The following is a 25,463-nucleotide window of genomic DNA, read 5'->3' as shown; positions in this document are numbered from 1 at the left end:
GTGGCTGCAACTGAACAAGATTCAGATCTATCCTTAGAGTTTCTACTTCTATGCCCTTATTGAAGCAACTCCCTTGGCCTGGAAATTTCTTTAAAATGTGTTCCCAAGATCCTACAACTCAGCAGAGAAATCCTCTGTAGATGATAAAGCCTGTATATAAGTCACTCTCTTTTCTCCACTGAGTTTTTGTTGTTTTGTTTTGTTTGCTTGTTTGGAGCACCTAGTGGTACTTAACATACTTAGGCCCACAGTATCATTAGTTTCAGGCCTCTGCTTCACACCCTGAGTCCTAGGGTTAGAGGTGGATAGTCCCTGAATTAATTTAAATATTCCTGAGTTTTAGTCTTCCTAGCCTTATCTCTCTAATAGAGCATTTCGACTGAATGAAAGCATTCTTCCATAAAAGGCTCTGAAAGAAAGAAAAGAATCTTATTTACTTGAGCCATAAAATAGCATCAGCTACCAGACTGCTGCTTCTGTCCTTGTCTTGGGAAAGGTACTTCCCACTGCTGCCACCAACAGAGAGAGCTGCATGCGTGCGACCCTCGTATTTAAGGCCTTGCTAAGTCACTCTGACCACACCCAAGTGTGCGTGGTTGGCATCACCTTTGCCAGCCCCAAGCAGCATTTTCCCCTACAAAGATGTCCTTCTTCAAAGCCATGAAGTAGTCATATACACACAAGTATCTGTTAGCTAAGTGACCTTCCTTTCATGTGCTTCAAAAATGGGGAACATAGCAAGCGGAATTGTTAAAATAGTATGTGAAGATGCAGAATTGAATGATTGGAACTTGGTTAAAGAGGGGAAGATGAAACTGAGAAAGCACATAAAGGCTAAAATCTAAGAGTTTATGAGAGAGAGATAACTGGAGTTACAGGCACTATGTTAGTTCGATAGATGGTATGGGGTCAATTAGGTCTGATAATACAAGCAGAAGCAATAATGTGGTTTTATTATAGATGTTCTGAGCAGGAACATAGTATAACTCTTCTGAATTGTCTGTTATAGAATAAAGTTACCTCGATGACCTTCTTAACTGGTAAAGCAGTAGAAGATTTGTGCAGAATAAAGCAGGTAATTGAAATTTTGTCTTTTTTAAAGCCTCAGCTTTTACTGTTGAGTTTCAGTATTGGCATACTCCCAAGAGAACATAAATCATTTATTTGTAAAAATAATAAATTAACAACTAGTATATGAACCAAGAACTACATCCCAATTATTTCCCTAAGTGTCAGCAGTCATGAGCCTACAATATTACATTGTGTCTACAGTCTCCATTCTCTCATTGCTTTACAAAGATTTGAATGCCTTTATATTCATCGCAGATCTGATTCATAGTCACCAACTTCATGTACCTACATCTTAAGTTAAAATTGGTTGTTAGCCTAAACAAAATTGAAAGAAAGAAAGCTATGTATTATAACTTAGCATCTGTATCCAGGTTGCAAGTCCATTTACAAAGCAATTCTAGAAACAAGTGAAGTCATGTCTGGGCACAGGTCTGAGATTATGCACAGATCCAGAACTTACATAATCAAAACCTTGCCAGAGCTCTTCTTCTAGGGTTACTTTATAACATGAAAGTAATGAGTTTCCTTAATTTTTTTTCTTTCCTCAAATCATATTGAGATTTAAAATGAGAAATACTCAAATACTAAAGAATCTTGGAAAATTATCCAAAAAGTTGAGTTTTTTTTTCACAATTTCTCAATTTAGAAGTGTTGACATTATAAATTTAATAACATGTCTAAATAAATCATCTAGTGGTCTCCAGGTCCCTTCTTAGTTATCAAATACAATAAGAGTAATTTTCATTTCATTGGAGGAGTAGTGTTAAACCCATTTTTCTCTGTGCTGGCATTCAGTCCTTGAAAAAGGCATACACATGTCTGAAGTATCAGCACAATGAAGATACCTACTTTTTAGTGGTGCTTAGTGCAAGGGTGTATAAAGCAGAGCCTCATTGCTCATACTGCTTTGTTGAGAGTCACGGCAGGTGAGTCATGTAAAGTCTTTGCAATAGTTTTGCTCACATCATTTGTACAGGGAAACCGTATGATAGCCAGGCCGATGTTAATTCTCAGCTCCATCACCTGAGACTCTCTCAACCTCTGTTAACCTCACTCTCTTCTTTATTCTATCTCCTGTAAATAATATTACTTGTCCTCACAAAACTTAAATAAGATAATGGGAATAGTCTGATAATCTTTACTGTCTGTGCAGTTGTTTGTTATTTGAGCTTGCTGTTACCGATGCTAAGCCCAGGGCAGTGATAAAAGTGATTCTGCTGTATCAGGTTCCTGTCCTTTTTCTGCTCAATCAGGTCGATTTGGATTCCAGGCATATTGGCTGGGTAACAAGTGAACTTCCAGGAGGGGACAATCACATAATCAAAATTGAATTAAAGGGCCCAGAAAATACACTAAGAGTTCGACAAGTAAAAGTCCTGGGTTGGAAAGATGGTGAAAGCACAAAAATCGCAGGCCAGATCTCAGCCAGTGTAGCTCAACAAAGGAACTGTGAAGCTGAGACTCTCCGAGTATTCAGACTCATTACATCTCAAGTGAGTACCCTTACAGCATAAATTGACATCTGTTTTGAGAGTATAGCAAATAATTTTATTAGAATTTTCTGGCTTCAAATATATCCCATTTTCACATCTCTTAAGCTTACACCAATATCTAATGTTGCATTTGTAGATTCAGAAAAGTAGTGATAGTGCTATGTAAAAGAACACTGTGTTAGAAGAGCCCTTCAGAATCCAGCTGAGTGTGGTGGCTAACACCTATTGTCCTAGTGCTCAAGAGGCTAAGGCAAAAAGGATTGCTACAAACTTAAGGACAGCCTGGATTACATTATGAGTTCTAGAACAACCTGGGCTACAAAGCCACATCCTGTCTCAAAATAATGACTTAGTTAAAGCTCTTCAGAATTAGATAATCATACGGCTTTCCCACAGGTAATGAATGTCATTAACTTTCTCACATGGCTACTTTCTTTGTCAGGTGTTTGGAAAGCTCATCTCTGGAGATGCTGAGCCTACACCAGAACAGGAGGAAAAAGCACTCTTGTCATCACCTGAAGGAGAGGAAAAAGTATACAATGTATTTATTTGTAGTCTAAAGTTTTATTTCTCATTTTCATTTTCTTAATTTTGGTAAGACAACTAACTCTTTAACTTTACATTTTAATGAGTATGTGGCAACAGTTTGTATGGAGCTTTTTTTTTTTTAACTTGTATTAGAAAGAAATTGCAGGAATTTTCTGAAAGCAATTTGCCTTTCATATCTGAGCTAGCTGCAATTTTACCACCTGTAGAAGCTGCTTTGTGTTAGTGCTTGCTGCTTGCTGTGGGTGTCTTTAAAATCGCTGAACTCTGCCCATTGGTTATCTTCTCCCTCCTCCACTGTATTTCCCCTGCATGGCCTCCCTCAAAAGTACCAGGAAACTTCTCTATAGCCTCCTCAAACAGAAAACAGTTTTCTCTCTACTGAAGTTCATAAGTCTAACCATGCCCCTGTGTCTTGTTGGTTTCTTTCATGTTGTTTCTCTACACGTACATATTATCTCTTCTATTAAATCTTAGCTTACAGACCATATACATGTCTAATTTGTGTTTGACCCTTGTGGTATTGTGCGGTAAATTTTCCCTGAAATAGCTACTCATTTTAATTCTTCATGGCTTTCTTCTAAAAGAGTTACTTTACTGAAACATTGCACCTAAGAGGAAAGCCTCAACCTCTTGGGTTACAGTATTATGTAAAAACTTAGCATAGCAGCACCATGTTGAGCAGAGCCACAGAGCAGATAGCTTGCCTTGTTCTGGATCTTCAAAGAAAGTGTGATCTTATTGGAAGATATTTTTGTAGATGCTGTTAATCAGATTGAGGGTGTTTTCTTCTCGTCCTAGTTTGCTAATCAATAACATCAGTCTTCTCTCTTTTGTTATTTTTCTTAACTGTCATTGAGTAGAACAAACAGTGCTCTCATCTTATTGATGTGTAGGTGGCTTGTTTTTTCTATAATAAAATAATAGTAATAGTAATAAAAACCCTAGAGGATGATAGATATGTAGTATAGTATCTCTTTGGGGGTGATAAAAATGATCTCTTTATACATATCTGTGAATATACCAGAACAATTGAAACTGCTCTATATTCAAAGAGATTAATGGAATATATGTTTTGTTTTAATATTTTGTTTAAAAAGTGAATGAGGAAAGACGTAAATACAACTCAAGATGAAAATAACTATCTGGAACAGAGTTGTGTATACCCTAGCTCATGGTAAAAGACTGCCCCCTAGAAATTTGCTTTCTATACTAAGTAAAGGGCTATTTTAGTCACCCATTTCTTCTTGAGTAAGCTTTAGTAGTTCTGTTAACTAATTTGTTTTGGTTACTGACTTGTTGGCAGAAATCATGTACAGTAGTGTTACTGTCTTTTTAATATCTGTAAAATAGGCCCTGAAACTTGTTTATCCCTTGTGTTGGCTATTTGTGTCTTCATTTTCTCCTAGGTAGTGTAGATTAGGTTCAGTGTTTTTGAGGGAATAGTTTTCAGTTTTATTATCACCTCCTTTTTATTTATATAAATCATCTCCTTTACCATTTCTTTCCATACATTTGCTTTGATTTTGATTTCAGCCCCTTTTTCTGATTTATAAAGGGACAGAAATGAAACCTTTTTTTTCTCAAATTTTGTTCATTTTATGTTCACTTTGTCAAAATGATTTCCTTAAACCTTGTCCTTTGTCTTAGTGCCCTACACTTCAACTTAAAATAATGTACCTCAAGATACTTGCATAAAATAAATGCACCTCAGAGTATCTGCCTAATTATTTCTCAGGGCACTCTAAAATGTCAAATACACAAATTTTCTCTAAAGAGTGTACTTTGTTTGTTTTTGCTTTTCTATGTGAAGGCAACATCCGATGCGGACCTGAAAGAACATATGGTTGGAATTATATTCAGCAGGAGTAAACTGACTAACCTACAAAAGCAGGTTAGTTAGTAGCTCTTTAGTTGTCTTCGGCTGGTGGGTTGTCTAGGGATTTTCAGTCTATAAAATGTCCTCTAAATTCATTAAGGCTTTTTAATGCTCCCTCTTCATTAGTCCTGTAGAATGTGTGTCTGCCTTTTTCTAGAAGGAATGACTACATTGCCATAGGAAGTTCCAGAATTTAAGGCATATGTAGGGAAACATTGTCTCAGATTCATACAGGAATGCTAGGTAACATAAAATATGCACTTCAGAAGACAGAAACCAGGAAAATAAAGGCACATCTGTGATCTCAGCTACTTGGATGGCAGAGGAAGTAGGGCTTGAATTTAATCCTAGTCTAGGTAGCATAGAGAGACTCATCAAGAAATAGAGAGATGAAAATACCCTGCCTATTATTTTTACATAGCATTAAATCTTTTTAAGAGGAAGAAAACAGCATAAATTTATTTACCTTTTTTTTTCTGCTTCACTAATTTGGAAGTTTATATCAGGTTTATTAATTATTGAGCTCTTTGTCATAGTTTTCCCTAGTTTTCTTCTATTGTTTCCGAGTTGAAATAAAAGGATAACATGATGGAGAATGTACTGGCTGAAGAGTTTTAGGTCAAGCATCAACTTGCATTCTTTGCATTTCTTGCTTATTCTGGTAATAGTAATAAAAACGACTCACAAATAAAATTTTATCTTGCCTTTACACAGGTATGTGCTCACATTGTGCAAGCCATTCGCATGGAAGCTACAAGAGTTCGTGAAGAGTGGGAACATGCCATATCCAGCAAGGAGAATGCCAATTCTCAGCCCAGTGATGAAGACGCCTCCTCAGATGCTTACTGCTTCGAGCTGCTCTCCATGGTCCTGGCACTGAGCGGCTCCAATGTTGGAAGGCAGTATCTGGCTCAGCAGCTGACTCTGCTTCAAGACCTCTTTTCACTGCTTCACACAGCTTCGCCTAGGGTCCAGAGACAGGTGACCCATCATGCCACCTCCTCCTGTGTTTCTTCTCTGTTGCTTGAAAACTTAAAAATCACAAGACCTTAAACATGAACTTTTATTACTTTATGTTTTGTTTGGGCTCAAATTTTAACTCCATGGTTTGTTTTTGTTTTTGTTTTGAGATGAGGTTTCTCTGTGTTTCCCTGCCTGTCCTGGAATTCACTTTGTAGACCAGGCTGGCCTCAAACTCACAGAGATCCCTGGGATCTGCTGGGATTAAAGGTGTGTGCTACCACACCCAGCAAATTCTGTTCCAGTTTACTACTGTAGTGTGATAAATAGTATTCTAGATATTCATTGACTTCTTACTGAGAGACATATTATGTCATTTAATCCAGAACAAAGGTAAAAGACTTTTTTTTTCATGCTGTCTTAGGTGAGTCACTACCCCTTTGGAAATTCAATAATGTTTAGATCATATTCTTTCCTCTCAAAATTAAAAGTAGAACTTACTAAATTATGCTTCTATTCTTCCCATAGATTTTGAAGCTACAGAATAGAAACTAGGCATATTTTAAATAACTGTAAAGCACAGGGCTTAAATGTATTCTTTCAATCTCCTTATCAGGTGACCTCCCTACTAAGACGAGTGTTGCCTGAAGTGACCCCCAGTCGTCTGGCCAGCATCATAGGAGTGAAATCTCTTCCCCCGGCAGATATTAGTGACATCATTCACTCAACTGAGAAAGGAGACTGGAACAAGCTGGGTATCTTGGACATGTTTCTGGGATGCATTGCCAAAGCACTCACTGTCCAGCTCAAAGCCAAAGGAACCACCATCACTGGGACAGCTGGCACCACTGTGGGCAAAGGAGTTACAACAGTCACCCTGCCAATGATTTTCAACTCCAGGTTTGTCCTTCCCTCTATTTTAATATCAAAAAGTTAAACATCACAAATTTTACCTGTAGGCAGACTTTTTTAACTGCCAAGACTTCTAAATAATTATGAAAGCTTGGCTTTAGCTTTAGTCTTGTTCAAAACTAGCTCTTAAAGCTTCAAATTAACCCCTTTATATTAATCTAAGGTCTGCCACGTGGCTCATTACCTCTGCTCAGTACGGTGCATCCCTCTTTCTCCATATCTGGCTGGCAAATCCCTCTTCTCAGATTGTTCCCTGGAGTTCTTCTCTCTCCCAGGAAGTACCACCTATCCACTCCTGCCTAGCTATGGGCCATTCACGCCCTTCATTTAAACCAATCAGAAGGTGCCTTGGCCGAGACACGTTTTCACATTATATATAAAGATTATACCACAACATTCACCTGTTGGCTCACTCATCAAATAGCATCTATAAGCAGTTGGCTATGTATGCATAAAAGGAATGTCAGGGCCAGCAAGATAAGTCAGCAAGTAAAGGCACCTGCCATACAATCCTGGTAACCTTAGTTTGATCTCCATAAAGGTGGCAGGAAAGAACAGATTCAACAAAGATATCCTCTTACTTCTACACACACACACACACACACACACACACACACACACACACACACACACACACACACACGCACACACACACACACACACGTAATAATATTTTAAATTAAAAGAGATTTCATATATAATATAGAAATAAGCTTTATATGTAACATTCAGTATTTGTGTATCTGTGTTGAAAAAGATTGAATGTGACTCCCTTATTGTATAGAAACAAGAACAAACTATGTTAATATTTCCCACAGTATAAATAAATAATGAGAAAGACAAACTTCATATCATTTAATACTTTATATATATTCCTTTAAAAATTCTGCAGTGACAAATTACAGAAGAACTTTTTCTAATCTCAAATTTACAAAGCATAAATACCAAAAGCCATGTAGAAAAAGCTTCACAGATTTGATACATAACAGTGATTATAGTTGGCATATATACTATTAAAATGTTTTTAAATTGAAGCAACTACTTGGAAAATATCTAAAGTTATATAATGTAGTTGGGTTCTCTCTCTCTCTCTCTCTCTCTCTATTACTTTTTTAGTATTTGAGGGCCAGCCATCTAGCTTCCAAATACATGCACACTTTTTCTTCCTAATGAATGCCTGACCTTATCTTGGCTTGTTTCTTGCCAGCTTTTCTTAAATTATTCCATCTACCTTTTGCCTCTGGGCTTTTTCTTTTCTCTATTCTATAGACCTTTCCTTCTTACTCCACAGCTGGCTGTGTGCCTGATTGGCTGGCCCCTGGCATCCTCCTCTCCTTGTCCTTTTCCCTCTCCTCCCTCTTTCTCTCTTCTATTTATTCTGCCTGCCTGACAGCCCCACCTATCCCTCTCCTGCCTAGCTATTGGCCGTTCAGATCTTTATTAGATCAATCAGGTGTTTTAGCCAGGCAAAGTAACACAGTTTCACATCGTCAAAAAAATGGAACATAAAAGAATGCAACACATCTTTGCATCCTTAAACAAATATTCCATAGCATAAACGAATGCAACACATGTTAATATTCCATAACAGGCCATAAGTTTAAAATAATGTTTATAAAAGGGCAAAGAACAGATGAGTAAATGTCAGTAGCAGTTGACAGAAAAAGTTAGCAATGTCAGTAAACAAAGGAAAAGATGCCAGGCAACTAGAAAGTAAACAACTGCAGGCTGGGTGCTCAGCCCAGAAAGTACTTGCAGCAAAGCATGAGACTACCAGAGTTCAACTCACAGAACTCATCATCATAAAAGCCAGCTGGGTGCAGACCCTGCCTGTTTTCCCAGAGGTAGGAGACAAAGACTTCCCTAAACAAGCTGACCAACCAGACTAATAAGCAAAGTGATCCAGCTCCAGATCAGTAAGAAACCCTTCCTTGATATAAGGTGAGAAATGATTAAGGAAGACACCCGGTGTTAGTCTTTGGCCTACATATGCACCTACACACCCATGCACCCGCACCTACGAGCAAGCATATACATGCATACATATCTCACACATTTTTTTAAATAGCAAAATATGTATAGTGCCTAAGAACATTATGAAAGAACGGACATTTTCTTTTCTTAAGGTTTTCTTTTTATTCGGTGTGTGAGTGTTTTTGTTGCATGTATGTGCATGCATCACATGTGTACAGTGCCCATTAAGGCCAGAAGAGAGCACTGCTGTCTTAGGACTGTAATTAAAATTGCGCGCTCCTACGATGCTGCTGGAATCTGAACCTGGATCCTCCACAAGCACAACAAACGCTTTTAACCACGGAGCCCTCTCTCCAGCCCCAGCCACTTTCATCTAATAGGAATTTTGGGAGTCAGTTACTAATGTTTCATTATATTTTAAATATGCTTCTCCTTTTCCACCAGTTTTCCTTAGACTTTTATATCCATGCATAAAGGTATATATGCCAGGATATTCTGTACTTTTTATACAATAGTAGAAAATTAGATGATAGGATAGTGTAAATTACATCGCCAACCCATAACAATAAGCAGCTAAATGCAGAATGTTATCAGTGTCACTTCCTCTTTGTAGAGAGTGTGGCTAACAGGCACACAAAGTCAACTAAGAAGCAGTGGCTTGCTTACTGATGTCAAGTTGCCTTATATCCAGGCTGACATTCTTCCTTATGTCCATGTGCAGTGGAACCAGTGTGTGGCCATGGACTGTACACTGAAATAGTGGTGATCTAGCACCTAGCATCTATTTAAGAAAGAGACCTAGGGTAATGTTTTAACTTAAAAAAAAAATCATTTACAGGCTGGAGAGATGACTAAGATGGTTAAGAATGGTTTGTTGTTTTGTTTGTTGTTTGTTTTGTTTTTGTTTTTTCTTTTGCAAAGGACCAGGGTTCTCTTCCCAGCACACATACAGTAGTTGTAACTCCAGTTCCAAGGGATCACATACCGTCTTCTAACTTTTGTGGACTTCTGCATACCTAGGTACATACACATGCTAGCGCACACATACATACACATGAAAATAATAAACAGGTGAATAACAAAATAAAATGTCTTAATTGGATAAGTCACCTGTAATGCCAGCACTCATGTAAATGAGGAAGGAGATTAGTAACTTAAAGGCCAGTGTAGGCTTCATAGCAAGACTCTGTCTCAAAAAATAAATAAACAAATAAATAAAATTAGGGCTAGTGAGATGGCCCATGAGGAAAAGCACCTGCAACCAAGCCTGGACATGAGCCTCATCACCCACACAGTGGAAGGAGAGAGCCAACTCTGCAAGTTGTTCTCCAACCTCCAGATGTATGCCAGGGCCACTTACACATACATATACATACAAACTGAATGAATAAAAGGGTAACAAAATAGAAACATTCTAATTAATTCAGTCAGCTAAACAATTCAAGTGCTCTGTGCTGAAGTAATGTCGTTTACCTTGTAGTTACCTCCGCCGAGGTGAAAGTCATTGGTGGATGAAAGGATCAACTCCTACGCAGATCTCCGAGATCATCATCAAGCTCATTAAGGATATGGCTGCAGTAAGTCCCTGGCTCCTGACAACAGCTGTGAGCTAAGCACGAGTCTGATTGACACAGAAAACAGCTTACTCCGCTGCTTTAATAAAAGTGCATTACTGGGGTTTAAAGCTTTATTTAAAGACTGTATTTAATATGCTCTCCACTGTACCCACTGGTCTTGTCAGTGTACGGTAAATTTGCCATTAAAGTGTGTTCATTTTAAACTCCCAGTTAATTTACCTGACAATTTTGGTAAGTTTTCCAGACACTTAAAACATAAACTAAAATGCATTCTTCCTAACTTAAGAAAGAACTTACGTTGAAAATCTAAAAATGAATGGAAAGATTCCCAGAAATAGAAGTTTGTCATCCTCTTCAGTTCTGATTTTTAAGCTTTTCTGTTTCTTTACTTGTGTCCTGCAGCGATGTTTTAAGGTATTGGCTTTTGGGACATACTCCACTGAATGCTGGCTCCATAAGGTCGCTCTGCCCACATTTCACTGTCATTAGGAGACAGCCTGGGCAGGAGTCAGAGGAACAAAAGGCATTTTAGAGGAGAATGCGCCAGTCGCCCATTAATAGACGGACTGCAAGGGGTGTGAGAAGTGGGATGAGATTCTAGAGAAAAGTCAAATCCTTTGTTTTTCTTAACTGAGGACATTTTCTTAGGCTTCATGGCAAATAGACATTGTCCAGGAAGTATGTTGAATGAAAATGCTTAATAATGTTTTGAACACCTGAATTCTGTAATAAAGTATTGGTGCTCATTAAAAATCTGTGTAGCTGGGGCTAGAAAGATGGCTCAGCACTTGCGTGCACTAGCTGCTCTTGCAGAGGATCTGGGTTCAACTGTCTGTCATTCCAGCTTCAGGGGAATCACCATCTCCTACTAGCCTGCACACACACAGTACACATACATACATACATACAAGCAAACATTTGTACATATAAAATAAAAATGGATGAATTTTTTAAATTTTTGTTTTGTTTTGTTTTGTTTTTCTCTGTGTAGCTTTGGAGCTTATCCTGGCACTTGCTCTGGAAACCAGGCTGGCCTCAAAACTCACAGAGATCTGTCTGCCTCTGCCTCCCGAGTGCTGGGATTAAAGGCATGTGCCACCAACGCTGGCGTTTTTTAATTTTAAAAACTTTAAAATATTTTTAAATTATGCATATATGGCGGTAGGTGGATCGTACACAGAAGTACCGTTCCCTGTGGAGAAGGAAGAGAGTGTGAGCTAGATGTCCTGGAGCTAGAGTTCCAGGCTGTGAGCTGCCTGACATGGGTTATTAGGACTTGAACTCAGGTCCTCTGGAAGAGCAGCAGTCAAGTCAGAACAACCAAGACATCTTGCCTGCCACAAAAAAATGAATAAATCTTTTTAACACCAAAATTTCTGCATAGCTGTGTACAGGGTTCTGGGTTGGATTCCCAGCACTGAAGAGAAAGAAATACAGTGCAAATAAAAGCACTGTGGATTGAACCTATGTATATTCTTAGATTCTAGAAATAGCTTCTAAAGCAATTAATTATTTAGTAATTATTAGATATATGTTTCACATTAAATATCAAGGTTTTATAGCCAAAACTTCCAAGCATAGGAACCTTCTTTGTACCTTTTATTTTGATACAAATATGAAATAAAATGTTTTGAGCACTACAGGAAAACAATGTTGGGGCTTTAATTTTTTATTCACCTTAAAATCATCAAAATAGAAATTAGAAATTGAATTTTCATAAGACTGTGAAGGCTTTATAGTTTGTGCCCCTTTCTAAGAGCTTATGGTCTTGCTATAAGTTAGCATTCTCCTTGGTGAGAGGTGTTAATTTAGAGAAGAGTTTACTATGACATCACAATTCTGCGTACTTAATTAGATACTCTGTTCTGCTTGATAGGGTCACCTGTCAGAAGCTTGGTCTCGAGTGACAAAAAATGCTATTGCAGAGACCATCATTGCCTTGACTAAGATGGAAGAAGAATTTAGGTCTCCAGTGAGGTGTATTGCAACAACTAGAGTAAGTTTTTATCCTTTTAAATTTAGTCTGTATCAATTATGTGTGATCAATAAGTCAACACTGTAGCATGATCAGGCTGAAGATCAGAAAAGCAAGGCAGCTCAGCCAGTAAATCTTACCTATACTTCAGCTCAGACTAAAGGGCTGATCCTGGAACTGTTTCCGACTTCACTGCTCTTCAAATTCACTCAGACTGCTATGCTCTTCTCAGCATGGCTGGTGACTAACTCTGACTGAATGCCTCTACCTTTTATACCTTGCAAATCCTGGTATTAAAGGTGTGAGCTCTGATTCACTCTCTGTTAGCCCAGGGTGGTCTTGGACTCAGAGATCCATCTGCCTTTGTCCTGAGTCCTGGGATTAAAGGTGTGTACCACCACCACCTGATCTCTATAGCTTGAGGATGGCTTTCCTTTTGAATCCTCAAGCATGGTTTAATAAATCATAAATAATATATCATCACAGTCCACATTTATAGTTAGATAGGTATTCATCAAAAATGACTGTTATGACTTAAGTGTGGTAGTGATCACTGCTCACTAAGATAGTTTTATCAACTTTTGTTATTATTTAGGAAGCTGAGGCTGTGCAGGTTAGCAAAGTCTAAATTATGCTGTGTATATCATCTTTCTGCTGACCTATTTACCGTAGCTTACCTCAGTAAATTGAGTTGTAGCACTATGCTATGACAGACTGCTGATCCTTAAAAGGTTAGACTCCCTCCTGCAGCTCCCCAGTCTCTGCTTCTCACCTTGCACAGGAGCACTGGGATTACAGACGTGCACTCACTCTCTCATGCCCAGATTTATGTGAATTCTAACAACTTGAACTTGGTGAACTTGGGTTCTCACATTTGAATAGCCACCTATCCCATCTCCTCAGTTTTTTTTTTTTTTTTTGATTTAATAAAGTTTTATTTTTCCAAATGTACAGCTGATTGAACCTGTGTGTGCATCTTCACCAGCAACTGGGGCATCTCCACCCTTTGTGTTTCTGGTGTAAATTACTTGAGCTCTGTGCTTTGAAACAAGCTTGATAAGCCCTTTACTAAGTAGCTCCTGAAAGGGCTGCGCTTTCCTAGCTAAGGAACCTCGAATCTTCAGTCTCAGAGACCACAGCTGGAGTAACAAGCTTATAATTGGGCACTTCCTTACAGAGTTTGTCGTGTGTAGCTTTCTCAAACAGGACTAGATTGTTGAGCTTGTCCCAAACTTTGCCTTCGGACCACTTCTTCTTTTTGGCCTTGCCACCAGACTTACTTACTGGGTCTTTGTCTTTCTTGGCCGACTTCCCAGCATCTTTCTTCTTGTCATCCTCAGGCGGCATGATGAAGCTCGGAGAGTCTCTCCTCAGAATTTTTAGGAGAATTTTCTAAAGTTTATCAGACATTAATTTATGGCAAAGTGTACAAAGTAGGCCCTATGAGACAACTGAAACTTCTAAAGAACTGTTATTATGTAGAATAAGTTAATATGTACCCAACTACTTATGGAACTGCAAAAAACTAAATAGGTACTTATCATCTCATTGGGATTATAGAGCTTGGGATAGAGATATGCTAGCTGGAAACATACACAGTAGACATGTGCAGTAAATATTATTCCTGTAAATGATAAGAAAGGACACTTTCACATCAGGTAGAAAACAGTGGTTCTGTATAGAAAGAAAGAACCTTTGCTCAGTTGGCATTCACTGGGTGACATCAGGACAATGGTGTTGCTCCTTGGCATCTACACCTTCCCACACTGGGCCAGCACAGATTTGGCTGTTACCTGTGTGAGTCAGTGAGTATTTCACAGCTGTGTTCCCATACATAATCAGTCATACAGCAGCTTTCTCCTCAACAGCTCTGGCTTGCTCTAGCATCACTGTGCGTTCTTGATCAGGACCACGTGGATCGCCTCTCATCAGGAAGGTGGATGGGGAAAGATGGACAACAGAAACAAATGGTAAGGTCAGGCTTGTTTTGTAAGTACTTCTCTTCTTTATAGTTAGTGATAGTGTGCAGGGGAAAGCAACAGATCAAACTCTTGAAAACACGTCCTGTTTGCCCAGTTTCATCTCAGAAACATACTGCACGCTTTAGAAAATCTAGGGGCTTGTATTTGACTATATAAAAGACCTTCTCCTTTTCTGATTCAAAATTTGTAGCCTGATTTTGTGCCAAATGTGATTATTCTTGGGACTAAGAGGAAGAAAAACAGTGAGAGAAACAGTGTGCCATACCCTTTTTCAAGATGTAACTAGAGGAGGCTTATGAATTGCTTTAGACATTTCAGAGGGCACATGTTGTCAGCTCTCTCAACATTTTCTGATAAGTGTCTGTGTTTTTATCATAAACTACTCATTTATCCTTCAGAAGGTTTGGATATCCAGCTGGGAGGATATTAAGTCAGTAAAGTGTTACATCTTCCTTGTGAACATGGAGACCACATGCACACTGAGCTTACTGGGTAGTTACCAGAGATTTTCAGAGCTCAGTACATCCCTGCAGCAGTCCTGTTTACATTCAAATTCTAAAAGTCTTACCGATTTGAGAATAAAGTCTGTCAGTATCATAAATGTATGTCTGAGGTCTTTGTATGTGTGTAACGTGGCATGTGAAAATATCTGATTCCAGCCTATGTGTGACAACCATGATGATGGGGAAACTGCAGCTATCATCTTATGCAACACCTGTGGGAATTTATGTACCGACTGTGACAGATTCCTTCATCTGCACCGACGAACCAAAACTCATCAGAGACAGGTGGGGTCTGTCTTCAAGTGTCCGGGGCATGAAAAGAACTCTGACGCAGCGTGGGAGCCAACAAGGGAGAATGGGGGTTGGAGTTGGTGGCCTTATTTGAGCTCTCAGTTGTCTTGCTTATTAACTATGCAATGAGCCAATGCTTAACTTTTCCAAGATTTAATTGGCACCCTAATTATAAACATGGAGCTGTTGGGAAGACTGACAAGAACACTGGAGATGACTGGAACTTAAATAGTGCTTTGCAAAGGAAGCCATTGCTGTTGAGTGATTTTATGCTTCTACCCAGAAACACAAACACATTTATGCCTTTTCTGTAATGGAACAACAGGTCTTCAAAGAAGAAGAAGAAGCTATAAAGGTTGACCTTCATGAAGGCTGTGGTAGAACAAAACTGTTTTGGTTGATGGCGTTAGCAGATTCTAAAACAATGAAGGCAATGGTGGAATTCCGAGAACACACAGGTAAAAGAGAATTAAAGGTTGGGTCATAACTACAAAGGAGGAGGATGAACTATGTCTACAATGTATAATCAATTAGATGCTAGTTTATTTAATGCTAGTTTATTTATTTAGTGATGGCATTGACCACATATGTTTGATAGACACGGTCATCTATGTTAGAAAGAGCATCAGACTAGAAGTCAAGACACCCCATTTGTCACTGGCCTGCCATGTAACTGTCTTACTCACTGTCCTATTGCTCTGAAGAGACACCGTGACCAAGGCAACTCTTACAAGAGAAAACATTTAGTTGGGGGTTTGCTTACAGTTTCCGAGGTTAGTTCATTATCATCATGTGCACACATGGTGCTGGAGAAGTAGCTGAGAGCTTTACATGCTGACCCTCAAGCATGCAGTCAGAGACAGATGGGGCCTGGCATGGGCTTTTGAAACCCATCCCCGGTGACACACCTCCTCCAATGAGGCCACTCCCCCTAATCCTAATCCTTTTAAACAGTTCCACCCCCTGGTGAAACATTCAAATATATGAGCCTATGGGGACCATTCATATTCAAACCACCACAGGGACTTTGGGTAGTTCATTAGCCTCTGTGAAGTCACAGTCTTACACTACTTACATCTTTGTGATTGAGCCTCCCTCATTAATGGAGAGCACAAATGTGAACATGCCACTGTGGATAGCATGTCTGTGCCACTAATATCTGCCTTAAACTAGGAAGTCTTATGATTTTGTGGCACTTCTTAGAGTCTTTTGTACATTGTGCTGCTCAGGGCTTTCTGAATAGATAGCCCTGTGGTGCTTATTGTAGTAACTAATATAGGGGACTAGGCAATGCTTTAAACTCTGATTCTACTTTTTTGATTTTATTTTTTGGTTTGGTTTGGTTTTAGGTTTTATGAGACAGGGTTTCTCTGTGCAACAACCCTGGCTGCCCTGAAACTCTCTCTTTAGGCCAGGCTGGCCTTAAACTCACAGCGTTCCACCTGCCTTTGCCTCTTGAGTGCTGGGATTAAAGGCATGCGCCACCACCTGGTTTCATTCTTCTTTTTTATAAAATAAAGTCTTACATATTACAAGCTTAATGTTACAACAAAACATGAAAATTTGTGGGTTGTAGCAGAGCTGCTGTCTGCCATTTGTCCCACTGACAACAAATTTCTCTTATTGGCCTTGGGCATAAATCTGAATGAATTAACTGTATATGCAGGTGATCCTTTCCTTGAAACTGGTCTGGTTTTCTCCTATAACCTGTCAGTTCTCTACATTAGTAAATGTAATGTTGAACCATCCTTCCGATGCTATAAATGCCCCTTTCAACTTCCCTCACTGTGTTCTGGAGTCGTTTCTGGAATCAGTGATTGGTCCTAAAATGTGTGCTCCTGTACGTGAAAATGACCAAGGCCTTTGTTTTCAGGAAATCTTACCCTTCTTTAAATATTTCAACATACTTAAACTCTTTTCAGAATTGCAGAGTGCCTTGGGTAGATATTTTTTTCTGTTTTTCAGGTTTTATCATCTAGTCAGATTTTTTACTGTCATGTAATTTCATTGTATAAAAATAATACTAACACATTTCCCTTTATTCCATGTGCTCTGTTGCTTAATGGGGATGTTTGGCTAGTGTGCATGAGTAAGGACTTGCCAGATCTGCTCAGTCTGCTAACTTTCCTAGCTCTATAGTGACTATTCACTTTATATTTAAGGTGGCTTACAGTCTTTCGTAACTGAAAGAAATCTAGATTGCTGTTTGAAAATTAGCTATATTGCAATATAAAAAGCATGCCTTCATGGAAGGTTTTTCTTCTACTTGAACCTAGGCAAACCCACCACAAGTAGTTCAGAAGCATGCCGCTTCTGTGGGTCCAGGAGTGGAACGGAGTTATCTGCTGTGGGCAGTGTTTGTTCTGATGCAGACTGCCAGGTAGGTGTCTAGTGAGAGGTTAGGCCATCCCAGGAAGGCAGAGCGTATAGTCTCACAGAGCATCTCATTTATTGTAAGTGGGGTTGTGGTTCTGTCTCAGAGCAGTTTGCCTTTCTCACAGCCTAAAGGTGACTTTTTCTGTTGCTTAATCATCACCATCCTAATATTTAATTTTGGTCTGGAAACAGTTAAGGTATCTGACCTTATGGGGCAGAAGAGATGGCTCAGTGGCTAAGAGCACTTGCTACTCTTGGAGAGAACCCAGGCTTGATTCCCAGGACAGGTGCCCATGGGCAAACACACACACACACAACACACATGCACAGACAGCAGGCACATGCATATACACACATAAAAACTTACATATCTGACCAGAGTGCCTTTGCTCATTTATTTGCCTAAAGTAAACCTGTAGTGTCTGAAAGTTTTTGAATCCTGAATAAATCTGCTCTGGATTAGATGGTATTCAGATTTTGAGTGAGAGATTAAGTAAGGTGTGGTTTCATTGTTTTGGTTTTTTAACCCCTCTTTTGGCAAAAGAGACTGGTGACTAGGAGACTTTTATATCAGAACTTTATGCTCCATGCCTATGTATCATGCCAAATCAGCTAAAACCATAGTTCACTTTTTGTCAGTGCCATTTTATGTGGAATCAAATCCTTTAATTATATTAAAAGGAAAGCTCTGTTAATCCTAGTTTATAGCCAAAGCATAGAATACTCATTGTTATTTTGTTCTAATAGGTATCTCTTGTAAAGTAGTACTTGCCCTTTTTAATCATTGTAAAACCATTGCAATCTGTCTTCAATAGGAATATGCCAAGATAGCCTGTAGTAAGACCCACCCGTGTGGACACCCATGTGGAGGTGTTAAAAACGAAGAGCACTGCTTGCCCTGTCTGCATGGCTGTGATAAAAATGCTACCACACTGAAGCAAGACGCCGACGACATGTGCATGGTCTGCTTCACTGAAGCCCTCTCCGCAGCACCGGCCATTCAGGTTGCCTCAGCTTTTAAATGTGCCTAATGTTTCTTAAATAGAAAGATGATTGGAACTTTCTTTAGTTTGTATATGTTGAGATGAAATTCTGTTACTGTATGTTCTTCAGGTCCACCTATTACTTGGTGATTTTTGTGAACATGTATAAAATGATATGAAGGGGAAAATGACTAGAGTTTCAAGTAGCTAAGCTCTTCTTAATTTCTGTAACACACACTATGTCACAGCATATGTACCTAGTCTGTAGGTAGCGATATGCAAGTCCATACATAATAGAAGTTAGTAGTCTATTTGCTAAATAAGAGTTTTAACTTTTGATATTTATGTTTATTTTCAATTCTTATAATTGATTCTAAGATAATGAATATTCTCAACAAAATTTTAAGTCATTAAATCAGTAGTTTCTTTCATCTATATAGTGGCTGATTAACCTTGACCGATATGTAGTTCTTATATTAGTGGCATTAATGCATGATTAGAAAAACTTGTAAGTTAAAACCTAGTCAATAATGTACCATGAATAAGTTTTAAAAAGTCCTAAGATCTCTTGACATTTCTCTTGCCTACTTCACCCAACTCTCGTGCAGTGGAGAGTCTTTCCATTACTCGAGTGTTGTCATGACTGCATTTGCTTATGGCTTTCTTGTTTCTTTCTTTAAGCTGGACTGCAGTCATGTATTCCACTTACAGTGCTGTCGGCGAGTTTTGGAAAACAGATGGCTTGGTCCAAGGATAACATTTGGATTCATATCATGTCCCATTTGCAAGGTGTGGAAGGAACTTGAACTTCCTTACCTATGAATTCTTTCTTTTCCTCTTTGTTTTCATCTCATATAGCTGCCAGGATCCTTTAGTGACCTTCTCTGTTCCTTTCCATCCCCCAGCCTCTATTAGTTTCTGTCCTCATCCAAGTAGAACCTGAAATATTGTAAGACCTCTCTAGAATAGTTATGGGTTATTAGAGATGTTCCTCAGTGGTAGACTGTTTTCTTACCATTTAGACCTTTGCGGGGCACAGTTATTGTCACCGAATTGTCAGGTAAAAGCTGCCTACATTGAATTAAACATATAATATATGGCAGGAGAAATGTTAATTTAGGCATCATTGTGTATTAGGGGTAGATGCCTCATTATTCATACCTACTGAGAGTTGTGTCATATGACATGGCTGTGAGTGAATAACAAGAAAAGGACCCTCTGCTGCTTGCAGGACCTGAGATCTGCTCTTAACAAGTGAACTGTGGACATTTAGTACTTCTTGAACTAGTTCTCTGGCATTACAACACATTTCTAACCACTTATCTCCTGGTACAATGGTTGAAACTTGGGTACACACTAAATGTTTGTTGAACTATTCTGTAAATGCTTCTGTTAAAAAATATTATTTGTATTTCAGAACAAAATTAATCATATAGTATTAAAAGACCTGCTTGATCCAATAAAAGAACTCTATGAAGATGTTAGAAGAAAAGCCTTGATGAGATTGGAATATGAAGGTCTACATAAAAGCGAAGCCATCACAACTCCTGGTGTCAGGTTTTATAATGATCCAGCTGGCTATGCCATGAATAGATATGCATATTATGTTTGCTACAAATGCAGAAAGGTATGCTACAAAGTATCCTAAAGAGTTAAGCACTGGAGAAATTGTATAATGACATACAATTATTCTTAATCCTTAAGCTAGAAATTAAAAATGAGGAAACTTAACACAGTGTTTCAAATTCAAGTAATTTACTTAACTGGGGAGAAGGGGATACTTTTACCTAAACAAATTTTTCTGAAGTTTGTATTATTTCCATACAAATGATACTTGCCATCGTGACTAATCTCCTGCTGCTTGGTACAACTGGTTCTTAGATAATGCCGCTCTGTGGATCTCTCTTGTTTTAACAGCTCTCTTACTTACTATACTGGACCTTATTTTGGATGACCTCTGGTATATTCATGACTTTTCCTGCCCCTTACACCATTAGGACCTTCCAAATTCTTTGAGGTTTATTTACCGGACATTAAGTTTCTCACAGATACTTCAGCGTGGCATCTGATATAATATACATCAACCTCACTTCCCTATGTACAGTCTGTCTTGGCAAAGTCCTCTGAATCTGCCTGCAGATTTCCGAGTCCTTGTTTTGGGTTACATCTGAGAAACTCTGTCTTCTTTTGTAACCACAGTGACTTCCTGAACTTTTCTGTGGCATCCCTAAACTCCCTCCCTTCCCTTAGAGTGCTGCTAGTCGGTTAGTATTTCTAAATCTCAGATCTGTCTGGGTCCTTCTTTCCAATCGTGTAGCACTGTCTACCTCTGCAGGCTCGCCTCCAGTAACACACTGAACAACATTTCCCCAAACTCAGCCATGATTGCTCCACCACTGATGGCCCCTGTGGTAGTAGTACACAGTGTGCTTCTCTTTCTGGAATGTTCTTCTCTGGCCCTGCTGCACATTTTATTTTTACTGAAGCTACACACACACACACACACACACACACACACGGTTCAGCTCCTGTTTCTCCTCCTCTCTAATGTGCTCACACATCCCAGCAGTTCAGCTCCTGTTTCTCCTCCTCTCTAATGTGCTCACACATCCCAGCAGTCTCGCCTCTGCCTACAATTCTATTGTCTGTGTACATCCATCACAACCCTTAGCCTATGTTGTTTCTGTTGGTTTACTTGTCTGTCTGCCCTGTTTCATAAGCTCTATAAAGACAATGTATTGTATCCATTTCTACACCCAGTACTTGATGCTATACTGTAAATACTGGATTAATTAGAGAATGAATAAATGAGCGAAAGAATGATATGCAGTCCTGAAGTATAATAAAGAAAATAAAAGTAATGAATGGAAGACTAAATAAACAATAGGTCCATGAATATACACATATATACACAAGGAAAGAACAAGAGTATGTGCTTGTAAAAAGCTGTATTGTTACAAATAATAAGATATCATTTATGTGTGATTACTGTGCAGGCATCATAAATATATTGTGCTACCACTGGGATAATAGTCATGTGTTTAAGAAGCCAAGCTAAGTAGAAGACATGGGGAACGAGAGCTGCTGGAATAAGCACATGGGCCTGGCATAAATGACATACCAGTAAAGCCAGATTTAGCTAACAAATGACCATTGGTAAACTCTGCATCAATGGAGCCTGTCTTTGACCTGTTTTTCTAGGACAGATAATAGATTTATGTTGACTCACCTTATTTATTCTCAGCTTGGATCTGGCTTTTTGACTACAGACATAATGTACATGTAAATTGTCCCAATTTCTTGGCCTCATTTATTTTGTGCCCAAAATAAGTAAAGACAAATTGGCCATCATGATAATTTCATTCATTCTGTTGTTCATATTGGATATTATTAAGATTCTGGATATAGCATAGGTTTGTAAGTATGAACAGTATTCTGAATAGAATTTATTAAATTTCTGTTCATTTCAAAAATTGTGTGATCAGAAGATGCTTAAATTGTCTTGTTTTTCTTTTTTATTAAGCTCAGGATTTTAGTTCTGTCCTAATTTATGTCAGGCACACTCTCTTGTGTATCATTGTGACCTAGGAATGGATAAGCATGTTTCAAGCACTAGAAAAGAATATGTTGTTTAAGATTTCAAAATGAGAAAAACTCCCAAATTTGCCCTGAAAATGCATCATTTGTATTTACTTGATACCTTATTCTTCATTCTTGTTTGGAATATTGTATGTTCTCTCATCATTTTCCTTTAATGTCACAATTTTTCAGACTCCCTCCTTCTGAAAGCGTGTCTCCATTCCAAAATTGGAATAGCTTTATTTTAAGCCAGTTGTGGTGGTGCACACCTTTAATCCCAGCACTTGAGAGGCAAAGCAGGCAAATCTCTTGAGTTTCAGCTCAGCCTGTTCTACAGAGCAAGTTCTAGGACAGCCAAGGGCTACACAAAGAGAGCCTGTCTGGAAAAAACAAGATAAAAGAATAAATAAGTATCTAGCTTTATTTCTGACCCCAGTTCTCCCTACAGTCGTCAGCATAGACATATTTCCATGGCATTATGTGGGAGTGTGTCCCCCGTGCTCTAGCTTCATGTGAACATGGTTTCTCCATAGGCGTATTTTGGTGGTGAAGCTCGCTGTGATGCCGAAGCCGGACAAGGAGATGATTACGACCCCAGAGAGCTCATCTGTGGTGCCTGTTCTGATGTGTCTAGGGCTCAGGTAGGCAGAACATTTCATTAGACACTACCAAAGAGTCAAAGCTGGGCCTGGGGAGATGGCTCAGCAGTTTAGAGCACTTGCTGCTCTCCCAGAGGTCCCAAATTTGGTTTCCAGCACACACATCAGGCAGCTCCAGTTAACTCCATTAATTCCAGTTCTGAGGGATCAACACCTCTAGCCTCCAAGGGCACCTGTACTCATTTTCACAAACACACATGCAGACATACACACACCTACACAGAATTAAAAGTAATAAAAATAAGCCTTTTCTTATCTGTCTTTAAAATAAGACCAATTATCCATGACCCCCCTCTACCCCTGCATGTAGCATATTCTGGTACTTATCAGGATAGTACATGATTTCCCAAATTTGTTCATGCATGTTATTCCTTTTTGATATTTCCATCCTATAGTGAAATTAGTAAAAAATATTTTTACTAATTTCATTTCATAAGCCTGACCTCAAACTTTTTGGCTCTGGAATCTCTAATGAAACGTTCATAGTATACCTATGAGATTGGTAGATAGTGAACTATAATTGTGCAGCTTGCTAGTTCAGTCAAGCATTCAGGAGGAAATTAATTTGCTCACTAAGACAGATTGTGTGGGAAACTAAACTTGAACTTGAGGCTTTTATCGAATCTTTTGGGCCACACGTTTAATCCTTAATTTTTTAATGTATACCATTGGCTTTTTAATCAGCTTTTGGAGCTACATATGCTCTCAAAATATTGGTTAATAAGCTATGCACTTATTAAGTCTACTGTACATGTATTCAGCTATTGTAAGTATAGTTGAGATAGCTCACTATAATCTTGTTTCTCTCATCTTTTGTTACAGATGTGTCCCAAGCATGGAACAGACTTTTTGGAATACAAGTGTCGCTACTGCTGTTCAGTGGCTGTCTTCTTCTGTTTTGGAACAACACATTTCTGCAATGCATGTCATGATGATTTTCAAAGAATGACTAGCATTCCTAAAGAAGAACTCCCACACTGTCCTGCAGGTATGTCTTCAGTATTTTCAGCTCACAATTCTCATCTATATAGTACTGAATTTAAACTGTTTCTAATGAAGGAAAGTTCTTCACCATTGTCAGCTGATGGCTTTCTGAATTTGATGAAAAGCTGAGGTCATGTGTAAGGCTAAAGAACCTCCAGTGAAGCATCTCCTGAGGAAGGAGAGTGGTGTCTACTGAGAATCAGAAGTCTGCTGCCAGAGAAAGAAAAACAAGCCGAGTAAAATTTAATATCTTAAATTCATGGCAGAACAATATGAAAGGATGGTTTTCATTGATTTTCGGAGTAGGAGGATTAACTGTCGTGCCTTGCATTTACTAGCAAAGTCCATACCACTGAACACAGTCTTGGCAGTTTTTATATGGTGACAAGGTCTAAGTAAGTTTCCCAGGCTAGCCTAAAGCCACTCTGTAGCCCAGGCAGAGCCCCACACCTACAGTCCTGCTGACTAATTTGGGTTACAGGCCTGGCGTCCAGGCCCAGCTTGTAATGTTTTGGTGCTTTTTCTTTTTAGTGGGGGTGTTTTGGTTTTTTATTTGTTTGTTTCCTTAAGGAGGTTTTTTCGTAAAATAGACAGATGATTTGATGTTGAATATTTGGGAAGTAGCAACATAGTGAGGACCAGAAAGCTAGGATTAAAGAATCCACCAAGAATATAGAACAAATGACTGTCCATGGAGATCAAGCTAAGAAAAAAAAAAAAGAACATAAAACCCAAGAGTCTGAAAAAAAAACATTGTAAGATGTCTGGAATCTCATGGTCTATAGGGAAGAGAATACCAGGATTGCGAGTTAGGGGGTAGAGAGAGGTAAATAAGAAAGAGAGGAGAATTTGATGTGAGCTGTATCTGCAGTTGCTATAACTACAAGTATACAAGTGACAGTACACGGTTTTGTTCCAGCTAAGAAGCACACCCTGCTCCTGTGTATGGCTTGTGCAAATGGTGTGTCCAGGAGCTTCACCTCTCACATTCATCACCCTGCAGTCCTAACTATGGAATATACCATATGGGATAATGAAAATGGGCAAATATATAGGACTCATTGCAACACTTCATATAATAGTAAAAGTTGGGGGCTGGAGAGATGGCTCAGTGGTAAAGAGCACTAATTGCTCTTCCAGAGGTCCTGAGTTCAATTCCCTGGCAACCACATGGTGTCTCACCTTGAATGAGATCTGGTGCCCTCTGCTGCCATGCAAGCAGAAGACTGTATACATAATAAATAAAAATAAAATCTTTAAAAAAAATAGTAAAAGTTGCTCGATAACACTAGTGTTCAACAAAAGAATAGGCTGATGACACTAAACAGTGTCAGTTACTATTTAAAAATAGGAGGAGCAGACAAAGAATGAGTCTCTTTGTCCTGATCTGCATAGATCTCTAACACACAGCATAGGTGAGAAAAGCAAAGCACAGATCAGGGTTTGCACTGCTGCCTTTGGGAAAAAGGGGGAACGTGGGGATATAGACTCATTTCTATATGCATAAGTAAGTGTCACAAAATAATCAAGAAACAAGAAAACTTTAATTGATTAACTATTGAGGAGAACTGGTTAAACTTGTAGAGATGGGAAAATAAATAGGTGATTTATAATTTTAAAAAATCCTTCAACATTTTGACTTTCCAGTTATATGAAATACATTGCCATTTGTTTATCAAATAAAAATTGTTTTGCTGATCTCCATCAAAACCCCCTTTT

At 38.7% G+C, this 25,463-nt stretch overlaps 1 protein-coding gene and 1 pseudogene across 1 annotated transcript in view; one reads left to right on the top strand and one right to left on the bottom strand.

Moving 5' to 3' along the window:
• Positions 1–25,463, top strand: part of Mycbp2 (MYC binding protein 2) — a 209,237-nt gene that overhangs the window by 180,219 nt on the left and 3,555 nt on the right. The window contains 17 exon segments of the mRNA XM_027393984.2: positions 1,010–1,075; positions 2,325–2,564; positions 3,007–3,105; positions 4,924–5,004; positions 5,704–5,970; positions 6,566–6,849; positions 10,316–10,412; positions 12,289–12,408; positions 14,256–14,357; positions 15,029–15,157; positions 15,489–15,621; positions 17,440–17,543; positions 18,355–18,543; positions 19,204–19,311; positions 19,940–20,149; positions 22,635–22,742; positions 23,583–23,748. Coding sequence (XP_027249785.2) covers positions 1,010–1,075; positions 2,325–2,564; positions 3,007–3,105; positions 4,924–5,004; positions 5,704–5,970; positions 6,566–6,849; positions 10,316–10,412; positions 12,289–12,408; positions 14,256–14,357; positions 15,029–15,157; positions 15,489–15,621; positions 17,440–17,543; positions 18,355–18,543; positions 19,204–19,311; positions 19,940–20,149; positions 22,635–22,742; positions 23,583–23,748 — 2,503 coding nt within the window.
• Positions 13,296–13,741, bottom strand: LOC103163997 (annotated as a pseudogene).

This window comes from Cricetulus griseus (assembly GCF_003668045.3).
Source record: "Cricetulus griseus strain 17A/GY chromosome 1 unlocalized genomic scaffold, alternate assembly CriGri-PICRH-1.0 chr1_1, whole genome shotgun sequence".
NCBI classification, from domain to species: Eukaryota; Metazoa; Chordata; class Mammalia; order Rodentia; family Cricetidae; genus Cricetulus; species Cricetulus griseus.
This window is presented reverse-complemented; position numbering and strand designations above follow the sequence as displayed.